This window comes from Camelus bactrianus, chromosome 1 (genome assembly GCF_048773025.1).
Source record: "Camelus bactrianus isolate YW-2024 breed Bactrian camel chromosome 1, ASM4877302v1, whole genome shotgun sequence".
In the NCBI taxonomy this organism is placed as follows: Eukaryota; Metazoa; Chordata; class Mammalia; order Artiodactyla; family Camelidae; genus Camelus; species Camelus bactrianus.
Window position 1 is genome coordinate 71,621,038 of NC_133539.1, and position 13,481 is coordinate 71,634,518.

The window sequence follows — 13,481 nt, forward strand, 5'->3', positions numbered from 1 at the left end:
AAAATAAGACTTCTAGCCTCCCTCACTTTCTAAGAACTAAAAAATGCTAGCATCAACAAGTGGCACATATACCATGAAACTGTAATTCATCTTTTAAGGTCTCACCTATGTCAAAGAGTATGTGCCCACCCCTTAGAATTTACTTCTCGATGCACATGGCTATAAAACCTCTAAACATGAGAACTTTGTGCAGTTACTGTGAATTCAAATCTCCATGAAATGAAGCCTATTAGAACCACGTGAGTTGCCATGGACAGGACTCTCAGCCCCCTCCCACCTGCTGGACTATATGTGCATTATCTGTGCAAAGTTTTGGGAAGCAGGAAGCCTGAAGCTGACCCCAGATATCAGGGACTCACACTAACCTGAGTGCCATCCCTTTCCATTATGACCAGAACTAATCCCACAGTACCCTACTGTGCATCGCAGCCACACCAGAAGTACAAACCTCTCTGCCACCCACTACTGGGAGTCCCATCTCCACAAGGCTAACAGTCCCTGATCTGAACACACCTCCTCATCCCTTCCTCCTTCCCTCACTTTCACCACGCCCCCTAGGAATTCCTGCTGTGATCATTTCGCCCTCCAGAACCTCAACCTCCTTGAACACTATCTCTTTTTGTGGTAATTAAATCTGTTAGTCCTTTGAAGATAAGACTTTCCCAGTAGCCCCTTAGCTAGGGGCTATTTTCTATCTTACCTCAATATCTTAGGGCCAGGGCCAGGAGAGGAGCCTTCCTGCTCCCCAGTTTAGCTTTCAGACCATTATCACACCTCACTCCAGAAAAAAAGCCCTGGCTCTTTTGAGGCTCATATTTGGCTATACCATCCTACCCTCTCTTTTCTGCTCTCATTTACTGAACTCCCAAGCCACTTCCCCTCAGTTGATAAAGACAGACTCCTGACTCAAAGTCTTGCTCTCTATTCTAAAGACTGTCCTTCTCAGTGACAGCACTGTAGACAACTTATTTAATTCTCTGGCTTCTCAGCTGCTTGATCTTCCAAACTCCAAAGATCATTTCTTCCAATCCATCTCACATTTTTAATGCCACAAATGAACTTTGTCATCACCAGCAATTCTTGATCTCTGAAATATTTATTTTGGACATCTACTACCTTCGATCCTTCCAACTCACTGCAATAATTCTTCAGGTTCTTTAAAATTATTAAATATCTAATGGCTCAGGTATATTTTTTTCATGCCCTCGCCGAAACAGTACATCAAGGACTAAAATACAAAGTGTTTAAACTTTCATTTAGTAGAGAATGCATTAATCAAGTATCTTAAAATGCTGCTGGCAAATGACCATACCAAGATTTTAAGTCATATATAATCCAAAACAGAAATGAGGACAAATGAGAATTCTTCAGACTTAAAAGGCAGTATTAAGAAGTACCTCTTATTTTTACTATTCTTTTTAAAACGCACACACACACACACACACACACACACACACACACTTAAAGCAAAATCCTTACAGACCTCTATGTAAAACATTACATGAAAAAGATCAACATGTTTTTATATACTCCTTATAACGTCAACCTACTAGGTTTTCCTAGACAGAACCAACTAGCAAATACAATCACTAGCACAGAGCATTCTGGAAGGGGCTGCTGCTAAAAGAGCCCCCAGTTAGTATCAGTTACCTGAACCCTGGGACCCACTCTTCTGAGGGCCAGCAGCAGTGACCTGAGCCTTGGTTAAAGTCTGCACTGGCTGAGCGACAATTGTTCCTCCACCTCCACTCACAATTGCCTTGGCAACTCCTTGGGTCACAACTTGCTTTGGACCAACTGCTTTGGCGACAGATGAGCTGGCCTTGGCTACAAGGATCTGGCCACCACTGATGGCCACAGCCTGCTTCACTGTTGAAGGTAGAGTAGATCCAACTGGCACTCCAACAACCTGTTCAAAAAAGAAGAGAATCCAGCAGTGTTTCTTATCCCAGCCCTTTGAGAGCTCTTAAAACAGCATGGTCACTCTGTTCCAGCAAAGAACAAAGTCCTAGATATAATATATTGAGTCTAATTCAATCATCTAGGAACACTACCCATGATAGATGTAAACAGCAATATTTCTTACATTTCAGATACTATTACAATAAAAAGTTACAGCTTTTGTCTTAAACCCAGCTAGTATCTATAATTTATTTTAATGATAAAAAGTAGTATGTGTTTTTTATAGAAGACTTAGGAAATAAAGAAATATAAAGAAAAAATTCTACTCATCCAGAAATAATTGCTTAATATTCTTAATGTAGTATTTATTCTTTTTTAATGTACATTTTAAAACAAAGATTAGAATTATGCATAGTTTTGTAATTTTAAAAATAAAACATATTACAAGTATTTCCAATGTTAGCATTTTTTCAAAAACATTTTCAAATGACCAAAAAATAATGCAGTAAAATAGATATACCATAATCTATGTAAACATTTCACTACCGTATGGATATAGTAGGTAGTTTTAAACTTCAGATTATGCAAAAGTATGCAATAAACACTCTCATACATGAACTATAAACTCTACCATACTTTTAAATACCACCCCTTCAGTAATCCCTTCTACATTATCCCCATTCAAAGCAATTATTTATCTCTAGAACTTCTAAGAATTCACACCACTTACTATATAGTATAACAAGTCACACCTCTTCCAACTGATTTTTAAGAAAAGTGATCTTTTTCTATACCCTTCTAATCTCCCTTTTCTTGAAGGCAGACATTTGGTACAAAAAGAAAAAGTGAAAGTTAGAAGAATATTTAACTGAAATTTTAAAAATCCTAGCACCCAAATTATGAAAGTTAGAAATATCTGGTTCTAAAAATACTGTAAAGTGAACTCTTTCAAGAAAAAAATTCTATGGAGCTCTTTTAAAACAAAGTCAACAGTAGGATGCTCAATTAGAAGAAACAATGTAATTAATGTCAAACTGGGGCAGCGTTTCCCACTCCCAAAATTTTTATTCTGTAAAAAGAACTTCTCACCAGAAACTAGATAAAAAGACTTTTATGGTTATACAAATGGCAAAAGATGTGTCTTCCAAAGGCAAAAAAGATCAAGTAGGACATACTTTTTCAGCCATCACATGGGAGGGGAAAATTTTAAAGCCTGATCAAAACCAAGAACTGGCAAGAGGAAATGGGGAAACAGGACCTTCTGTTCACTACTGGTAGAAAGGTAAATTTGAACAGCCATTCCAGAGAGGTACTGGGATATCTACTAAAATTGAGAATCACACACCCCATTGCTGTAAGCAATTTTACTTTTAGGAATATATCCCAGAGAAATCTCAGGCATATGCTCAAGGGAATAAACACAGAATGTCAGGGGAGAGGGGATAGCTCAGTGGTAAAGTGTGTGCTTAGCATGCACAAGGTCCTGGGTTCAATCCCCAGTACCTCCATTAAAAAACAAACAAACAAGCCTAATTACCTCTCCCCAAATAAACAAACAAAAAAATAAATACAGAATGTCCAAGGTAGCATTACTTGTAATTACAAAAAATTATAAACAATCTTAATGTTTACAACATGTAACAACATACTTAATGTCTATAGAGGAATGGATAAACTGTGGTATAAGACAATGGAATGGCACACATTAGTAAAAATGAAAAAATTGGAACCATATATATGTATATGTGTGTATATATATATCAGCTTCAATAGGCTTTGAAAGTACAAATATTGAGTGAAAGGGGAATTGCAGAAAAATATAAATATTTTTAATGTAAATCTTCAAAACACACAAAGAGCGTTACATGTGACTTATGGCTATGCACTTATATAGTAAAAGTACAGTCTAGAAAGCCACACATCCAAATTCATGACACTGTTGCTTTGAGGAAGAACAAAGTGGGCTTCAACTTTACCAGTCACATTTTACTTGGATTAAAAAAATGATTTGAAGTAAATATGAACATGTTAATTGAGGGTGGGGGATATATGGGTATTGATTATATTATTCTCTGAATTTTACCTAAATTTTAGAATCTTTCCAAATTAAAAAGTAACAGTACTTAAAAAGTAGAAGTAGAACAAAATGATAAACCATATGTGACTAATGAATGTGATTTATAAGTTAAATAATTACTAAATTATACATGGTCCTTTTCCAAAAAATGTGAATACAGTAAAATACACTTGCCATGTGCTTGGACTTGGCTGATGTCAAGAAAATGATCTCCTAATCAACTGTTACAAACCAGTGTAACAAAGAGCAGAGAGTATAGGTTTTTATAAGCAGTCAGACCTGCCTTCCCAGTTTGTTCCACCAGTTAGTAGCTGGGCAGTTATTTAACCTCTTTGAGCTTTAGCTGCCTCATCTATGCAATATGGATGATAATATTTCTCTCCTAAGATAAAGAGGCATAAATAAGAATTAATTTATAAAACACCTAGCCAGCATGATGTACACAGTAAATCACAGTTGTGGCCAGCATGACACTTGTTACTGTAACTGAAGAATGGCAATCTATGAGGCTACATGGGGAGTGAGAGGACAGAGAGCCAAAGGTTAAACATCTGTCGCAGTCTTCAGCATTTGGCCAAGACGACCTCAAACCCTAGATTTAGTTAGTCAAACAGAAATCAAAGCAGATAACATCTGGTATCTGCTTTAAAATATTCTAGGAAGAGAAATAAGATTAATAAAATGCTGATAATTGATGAAACTAGGTAATGGGCATGTAGGATTCATTATAATAGTCTCTCCACTTTTATGTACATTTAAGGAAGGAGAAAAAGAAAAAAGGAAGAAATAAAAGAATCAAAGAACCAATAGTGGGGGGTGGGGAAGCAAGTTCATCTAGAATGGAGAAGAGAAATTCTCCCAGCTATCCTGGCTTGGTTAAAACAATCCCTGACAATTATCTAAATCTCTTTATTCCAATGATATGAGCCTCATTCTACATGCAACAGTGTTGCTGTGGCTGCAGAGCTGGGCACACTCACTCCCCCTAGAGACATGGAGGTTCACAAACTCTTCTTACTAGTCAAGAACTTTTCTGTGCATTTACGAAAAAAATGTTTCTTAATGCAGAAAAACATTTTTGAGGTGTGACAGAAACTGCCAGTTGAACCCAAATATCTGTTCTTTGCTCATAGTAACAGCTCCCAACTTTCAGCTAGGAACATGGACACACAGAATACTGATTATATTTCCCAACCCCTTCACACCTAGGTTTGACATTGATTTCTGGCTAAAGACACGTGAACAGAAGTGATGAGTGCAACTTCTGGGTTATGCCTCTCCCCCACACCCCCTTTCCCTTCCCTCTGCCTGCTTGTCAGAAACATGAGATGGTGGCATGAGATGAAGGGGCTCTCTCAGCCTACAACCTGAAAACCAAATTCTGAGGATGACAGAGCAAGAAGATCGAATCTAGATTCTTGATGATTGTGGAATCAACACACAGAACTATCTACTGGTCTTTTATGTCTGAGAGAAATAAACTTGTTTAAGCTTCGGGTTTGGGGATGTCTCTGTTATAGTAGCTGAACTTTTTTCCTGAGATGTCTTTTCATTTCCCAAATATATCAAACTTAATAATCCACTGCATAAGCTAAATACATGTAATCTATTTACATGTCCCTAAACTGACAAAGAAAGCAAAGATCTTAAAGGGGAAAATAATATATACATGTGATATCACTTACATGTGGAATCTATTTAAAAATACAACAAACGAGTGAATGTGACAAAAAAGAAGCAAACTCACAGATATAAAGAACAAACTAGTGATTACCAGTGGGGAAAGGGAAGGGGGAAAGGCAATACAGGGGCAGGGGACTAAGAGGTGCAAACTATTACATATAAAATAAGCTGCAAGGATAGACTGAACAACACAGGAGATATAGCCAATATTTTATAATAAGTGCAAATGGAGTATAACCTTTAAAAATTGTGAATCACTATATTGTGCACCTGTAATTTACGTAATGTTGTACACCAACTAAACTTCAATAAAAAAAGAAAGAAAATCATACATACATGGATCTATTTTAATTTCTTTCCCCAAATCCTATGCATCTGATTTGCTTTTCCCTCTTTGTGCCAACCTCTATCCTCACACTCAACTGCTTCAAAATGTCCAGAATATGACACACTCAATCTCTCTAAGAACCAAATAAAACATGGTGTCCTAGGATGGACACAGGAGGGAGGTTTTTATTAGCAGAGCTTGTCCACCAGGAACAAACTACTAACAAGATGAATAACTTCACCCCCAACCCCCAATGCCTGTTTTATTCTAAAACACTGAGGAGAGTGAGGAAGTCTGGCACTCTGGGGAAAACCCTACACACAGCTATCTATGGACACAATGAAGTCTCTTAAGTAGGACACTATAACCCAAACTTAGCTTTTTTATTTTAAACAATACAACATTCTGGCCTAGAGCCTGAACTCACCTACCAACTGTTCTCCTCTTCCCTTTTCACAGCACTTCTCTCTGCATTTAAAATCTCCTTCTAGCTTCACCAAGTAGACACCTTTATTCTGTATTGTTATAAATACTTTATTTTGGTTCACGCTTTGATTCAGTGTTTCTATTCCTGCCCTCCCTGTGCCTTGTACAGACCTCTGCAAGTCAGAATCTACTTCAGCAACCTGAAGGTGAGAATTCTGTATATGTGATTTTCCCTCCAGATGCTGAACAATACAGTCCTTACAATTTAGTTCTCAACGATAGTAACTGATACATGGTACTGCTGCATATATACATAGGACTCATTCTTACAGCAATATTAGCTACTATCACTGATAAAGGATGATCCTTTATACACAATGACTTCTAATTTTCTTGCAACTCTGAAAGGCAGAGGGTGTTATTCTCTTTTACTAGATGAAAAAACAAGGTTCAAAGAGGTAAATTTGCCCACCGCACACAAGTTAATGAGTGGCTGGGAACTGAGATGTGTCACAAGCTCTAATTCCAGAGCTCATGCTCTTTTTATTGTTCCACACTGCTTCCCTCCCACATCAACCAACTAATCCCTCAGCTGTCTCTTTTCATGTCAAAAGCAGAACCTCTGTCTACTGTCATGAAAAAGATAAGCCGTGTTTCTACTGTGCCAAAGTTGCATGGAAGGTAAAACAGTACCATTCTGCTCGCCCTTCTGTCTTCTGGCAGTTTCTCAGAGTGCACCTCATCAATAACTAGGGACAGTCTGTGCTTGCAGACAGCTCCTTATCTCAGGTCCAAAGCATGTACTAAATTTCCTGGATAGACATGCCTTTTCTCCTGCTCTGCTGCTTCTTTGTAATTTTTTCACACTCTTCTGTAGCTTTTCTTACACTTTATTCAGGGCATTCAAGCACAAACCTATCTATTTTCTCTTGGTACTACACTGCCATTAGGTAGGTGGCAGGGTGACAAGAAAGCCAATACAGTTGTTCAGCATTACCGCGTGAGTGGATTTGCAAAATGGAAAGTGGCAAAAGTGACAACTTATCAGAACTTCTGAGCATAAATAGCAGTGCTCTGTTGATTCAAAGACCTAAATGAGTAATACCACATATTTCTAGGTGAAGTAAAATAGATTTTGAAGAACATATACAGGATGTGTCTGAGTACAAAGTCCAGATGACAATAACTGATTCATGAAAGAACTTCGACAAAATGCTCATCCCTGAGGTTAAAAAAAAGAGAGAGAGAGAGACAGCACCAGGAGTAGCTGTCTTAGTGATTCTGGCTATGGAAGTCTCAAAATCAAATTTAATGTTATAGTTCTAATGTTCCTAAATTTGCCTAACCATATGTCAGTAGGAGAGCTTGTTAAAAATCCAGATTCCCCAAGAAGGACCCCCAAGAAGATTTTGATTCAATAAGTCTGAGATGGGGGCCCCAGTATCTATATATTTTTAATCATCAGATGACCAGGTAAGTTTTGGGAAGCAGTTAGTGAACTCTTATAGATTTTAGAACTGCCTATAACCCTATGAGTTTTCCTCTCAGTCTATATGTAGCTATATGTAACCAAACTATCTAAAACCTTTTGTATTTTAAAGTTAAAAAACAAGTACTTCACATAATATTCTTAATAGCTTTAGAATGTATCTGCCTTAAAATTGAGATAGTTTAACTCTGGATGTTCTTAAAGCATGCTTAGGTTACAGACAATGGCTCACAAATTTTAACAGTTCTGGAATGGGGAGTTTTGGAACCGGTAGACCTGTGTTCAAATTCTGTCATTTATTAGCTAGAGGCTCTCAGGGAAGTTGCTTAACCTCTCAGAGCCACAGGTTCATCATTTGTAAAGTGGGAGTGAAAATACCTTGCAAAGTTGTTCGAGGATTAGAGACACTATATAAATAAGAGCATGACATACTTAGGCACTCCTAAGCACAATGGTTGCAGGAAAACATGGACCGATATTTTATAGTTCTCCCAACACATAAATTCCTCACACCTCCAAATTATAAAAAAAATATAAAACTCTCTGAAGAGCCAAGAACCATTAAACACAGCCTGGACATCACACAGCCTGGACATCAGAGGTGCAAACTACAGCACTCGCCTATCAGAAATAAACAAGTAAAACAGTGGACCTCGGTCCTGTCAGTTACCCATTTCAGACTTGAATCAAGTGGAAAGTAGTGTCCATGATGTCAATCACCTTCCCTGCCAGGCCGATAACATAGTGTCCCTTTGCCTCTGTGAATGTCCCTGGCCCCTCTGCAAAACATGCCCTTGTTCATCAGTGACTACTGCAAGAGCAGAGGGGTTTAACATAATCTGAGTTACTTTTCCAAAGGGGCTGTCACCCACAGGTTTTCCTGGGATCAGCAACTCTTAATCTTTTCAGTACTTGTCAATTATTTAGGCAAACAATTTTCATTGACATGTTGATCTCCCCATCCCTACCCAACACAAACCTTGGAAGGCTGAATCTTCGGTGACTGGGCAGTCCCTTCTCCAGCAGTCAGGACCTGTTTTTGAGGGGACACAGCTATCATGTGACCCCCTTTCACAGTCACATATTGAGGGAGTGGTGACTGGCTGGTGGCTCCTGTTGTGGGCACATGAGAAGCTTCGCCAGGTTCCTGTTTGATGATTACCTTGCAACAAACACGATAATGACACTGAATAAACATCCATGAAACATGCTACTAACATCTGGATCTATTCTGTTCACAGGAATTAATGAATTAATGAAGCCTGGCTTATTAGAATGACTCCAGGAGAAGGATAAAAATACTGCTTAACTACAGCCCACAACAGCTATTAAAGGGACAAAAAGTGGGATGTGAACTTGTGTATCTGCAAACTCAACCTTGTGATTTGTTTTAGACATTGGTGACAAAATGGCAGCAGAGAGAAACACACTGTGCTCTGTGAAGCTCCCTTCTTGCTGGACTCCAACGGCTGCCCCGTGAACACCACTAAAACAGTGGAAGCATGTCTCAGAAGTAGGATGTGGTCTTAGAAATGAGATGTACTAAAAAGTTCCATGTTGTGGGGTAGCATCAAGCAACTCCAACACTCCACAAAAAAGATGATATAACAGGACCATACTGACTTGTGGAATAATCCTCTCATAAATACTCACTTTTGTGAAAGCTCCGAGTCCTCCAGTTATAGGTTTGGGGCTTTGAACTTTAGGGTGACTCCCAATCGGGCAAAGAGGTGGCATAGATGCAAACAAAGAATCCTCCTGCTGTGTTTGTAAAAATACAGATTGTACAATTAGGATAAAGTGAGTGATTTCAGACACTCACCTGTGTCATTCAATACAAATGTCATTCAATACAAACCTGTGACATTCTCTAGCAACATACATACCCGAAAAAATAAAAAACAAAAACCAAAACAAACAGCCCAAAACTCTTTGGGATCTTCCAAGCCCTTACACCTGCATTTTCATATTATTTTAGAAACCAATTCAAAGAAAGGTTATAACTTGAAAAGAACCCACTCATTTGTGCCCCACTATATGCTGCAAAGACTACTATCATATTACCTCTAATACCTGGTTGACTTGTTGGTTTCATGTCTGGTTCCCCTGCCAGACGCTACTAAAGGACAGGTACTCTACCCTATTTCTTTTCTATCCCTAGGGTCTAGGCGCTAAATAAATAAATGAATGTAAAAAGGTACTTAGGTGTTTCAGTATATACACCTTTTTAACAGTACTCATAACTTCATTTACCATTACTCCAGATAAATACCCAGGACACAGAGGGAAATTTTTCAGTAAGAATTTTAAAAATCACACAACATAAAGAACAATTAGCAAAAGGAAAGACAACAAAGGTCAAAATTCAAAATTATCGTCATCTGTCTCTAATTCTCAAATACAAAATGTCAGTCTCAGAGGCAATTTTCCAAAAATACATGTCAGGGGCAAGAAACAAAGTTAGGAACACTGCTTAACTTTGTAACGAAAAGATCATCAACAAACATGAAAAACACATGGGTAGACAATTAAGACCTTCAAGAGAATTCTTACAGTTCAGGCATTCACGTAACACAGTGCTCACAGATGACACGGAATTTAGAGAAAAACCTCTCCTTGGACCAGGAAACTATTTAATAACATCACCATTAAGTGCCTAAGTATAAGAAATGCTGTGTTAGCACTAGTTATGTAAAAGATGATCTCTGAATTCTCAGAATTCTCAAATAGGAGTTTCTACCTCAGAGGCTCTAGCCTTAAGGCAGCCAAGACAATGACAAATAAGCTGAATAACTAACCCAACAGGCAGTGACTGTCCTTTTGCCAAACAGTGAACAGATATCGAGCACTCTGATCTGAACAAGTCAAATCACATTTGGAGTTGTAAATTTCAAAAGGACTGCCTACCTGAAAAAGGTGGGGGGGGGGGAACATTGTGCAAAGATAAGAATTATTACTTTATAAAGAAAAATTTATAACAAAACTGTCCAAAAAAAAAATCATAGTTTTCAAATAGATACTGAATGACTGACTGTTGAGAAACATCTTCTACACAAGGAAAAGATCAAGGGTAAGGTAGGGGAGGTTGGAGTACATGATCTTTATTAGCTTGAAGATTGTACTTTATGAAATCTCCATTATCAACTTACAAATTCGGGCTGAACTTAAATGAACCATCTTTAGAAACTAGCAAAAGTGCAATTAAGAGTGTTACCTTGACAGCAGATGTCACAAAACTACTTCCATGAATTTTAGGAACTGGGGAACCTGTTCCTTGGGAGGCCTGAGAGGCAGTAGAGAGCTTGCTGGTAGGACTTCCTAGTAAGCAAGGTAGATTTAAAGTTAAAGTACAAACAAAGTAAAATTTACAAAATGGAATTTTAAAGCCATTTTTCCTCCACCCTCCCCTTCTCCCCACAATTTTTCATTTTGAAGGATTTGAAAACTCACAGCCATGAAATTATTATAGAGAAAACGCAAATATCATATGATATCACTTACATGTGGAATCTAAGATATGATACAAATGAACTTATAAAACAGAAACAGAATCTCAGACATAGAAAACTAACTTATGGTTACCAAAGGAAAAGGAAGTGGGGGAGGGATAAATTGCGAGTTTGGGATTTGCAGATACAAACTATTGAAAATAAATAAACAACAAGGTCCTAGTGTATAGCATAGGGAACTACATTCAATATCCTATAGTAAATCATAATGGAAAAGAATATAAAAAGGAATATATATATGTATAACTAAATCACTTTGCTGTACACCAGAAACTAATACATTGCAAATCAGCTATACTTTAATAAAATCAAATTTAAAAAAAAAAGAAAAAAACATGTAAGGATTCATTATATGAAGCTGACCTTCACCAACCTAAAAAGGGACAAGAAGCTAGTAATGAAGTGTAGAAGAATGAGTAAGTAGACATATATTCTGTACTTAAATAAAAGGAGATCCTGTAACATAATGGTGCTGGTTCTCTAACAATAGCCAAAGTGTATGAATTCAAGTGAATGCTAGCTCCTTCAAAGTAGTTTCACTAGAAGGTTAAACCTACTCTAAAATGCTGCCAACATCAAACATTTTATACTCCACCTGTAAAACTGCCTTTAGAATGAAAGTAAGTCACATTATCTGCAGTCAACAGTAAGTCAAGATCAAAAATGATACTTGGTCAAGATCAAAAATGGTACTTGGTCACTAACTCCATCTACCAAACTTGCCTGCAAAGACTATCGGCTGATTCCTAAAATTAAACATCCTCAAAAGACACCTACTTGGCATCCTTAATGTATTCAAAAGGGAATCTCTAAAAGCAGCATTTTTTAAGGGAGTTCCACAATTATAATCATTGTCAAAGGACATAACTTTTCCAAAAGGCTCAACATACATTAATGTATGTTAAAAACAAATAAGGTTAAAAAAAAATCAGTCTCATTACTTTATCATCATTTCTTTTTTCACTCTTTCTCTTAATTAGAAGTGAAAGCTACAGGAAACCTTAGATTTAGGAGCATGTGTTTAAACAGTTTAATTGAAGGGAATAAATAAAAATAATGTTAGTGAAAGTACTTCAAAAAAATCTGAAAAGCACTCTGTGTTTATAAGAGGTTATGATGATACACACGGTGAATCCAAAGACTTCTTATTCTTACTATTAGAGTTTTGTTGTTGTTGTTGTTAATAACTGCAGAGGTTCAGTTTCCCTCCCACACTCAAATTTTATCTCATTCACAGAAAAGTAGAGATAATTTTTTTATTTCACTGGAAAAAAACAGCTATGGCTCACAAAGCTATTCCTGTTTTAAGCTTAATTTGGAAAAGTTAATAGCCATGTTGTCCAAAAAACATGCTCTTCAAATGAGAATAAAATCAACTTTTTTTTAAAGAAAATTAATTATGGCTCACTTTTAATCTTTAGAAATTAAGAAGGAAAACTTGGGTAAATTCCTAAAAATTTAACTTATAAAAAGTAAATCTTCCCTTAGAAAAACAGCACTGGAGTTACTCTTACATATTCCCTCCTCTTGTTCATGGCTGAAGAGTTCATTCTCCCACTATATGGCCACTAAGTCACGCTAGGATTTCATCTTCAAAAAAGATCAGATCTCTGGGATTGCACAAATACTGTTCAAACACACACCTGCAGTAGGAGTTGTGGCTCCAATAACCTGCCCTGGCTTGTCCACGATAACATAAGGATTATTAATAACAGAACTGGAGGTGCCTTGCTTCACATGGACTGGAGTGGAGGTTGGGGTTCGAGGCAATGGTGATGGACTTGGGGTTGATATAGGGGAACCTTTATTAATAAAAAAAAAAAGAGAAAAGAGAAAAAAAATAAGCTAAACAAAATATGTATTCAACCCATATGAGAGGATGCTAAAGAAAATGGAAGTGAGGCAGGGCCACTGGGACAAAGGTAACATACTGGGAAGACAGAATGGGACTGTACGTTGAGAGCAGCAGCAGCAGCAGCTGAAGCCAGGTATTAATGAATTTCACTCTCTACATCCTTATCCAAGGACCACTAGCTGCAGCAGCACGGAGCTTGTCAGAAACAGATT

The 13,481-nt window shown here is 37.4% G+C and overlaps 1 protein-coding gene across 7 annotated transcripts in view; it reads right to left on the reverse strand.

Moving 5' to 3' along the window:
* The window catches only part of YEATS2 (YEATS domain containing 2), a 92,324-nt gene that overhangs the window by 29,625 nt on the left and 49,218 nt on the right, over positions 1 to 13,481 (reverse strand). For all 7 annotated transcript variants that reach the window (XM_074367043.1, XM_074367037.1, XM_074367027.1 and 4 more), the window contains exons 12-16: positions 13,058 to 13,216; positions 11,120 to 11,223; positions 9,559 to 9,666; positions 8,885 to 9,067; positions 1,651 to 1,909 (exon numbers count right to left, since the gene is read on the reverse strand). In XM_074367043.1, coding sequence (XP_074223144.1) covers positions 1,651 to 1,909; positions 8,885 to 9,067; positions 9,559 to 9,666; positions 11,120 to 11,223; positions 13,058 to 13,216 — 813 coding nt within the window. The remainder of the gene's footprint in view (positions 1 to 1,650; positions 1,910 to 8,884; positions 9,068 to 9,558; positions 9,667 to 11,119; positions 11,224 to 13,057; positions 13,217 to 13,481) is intronic.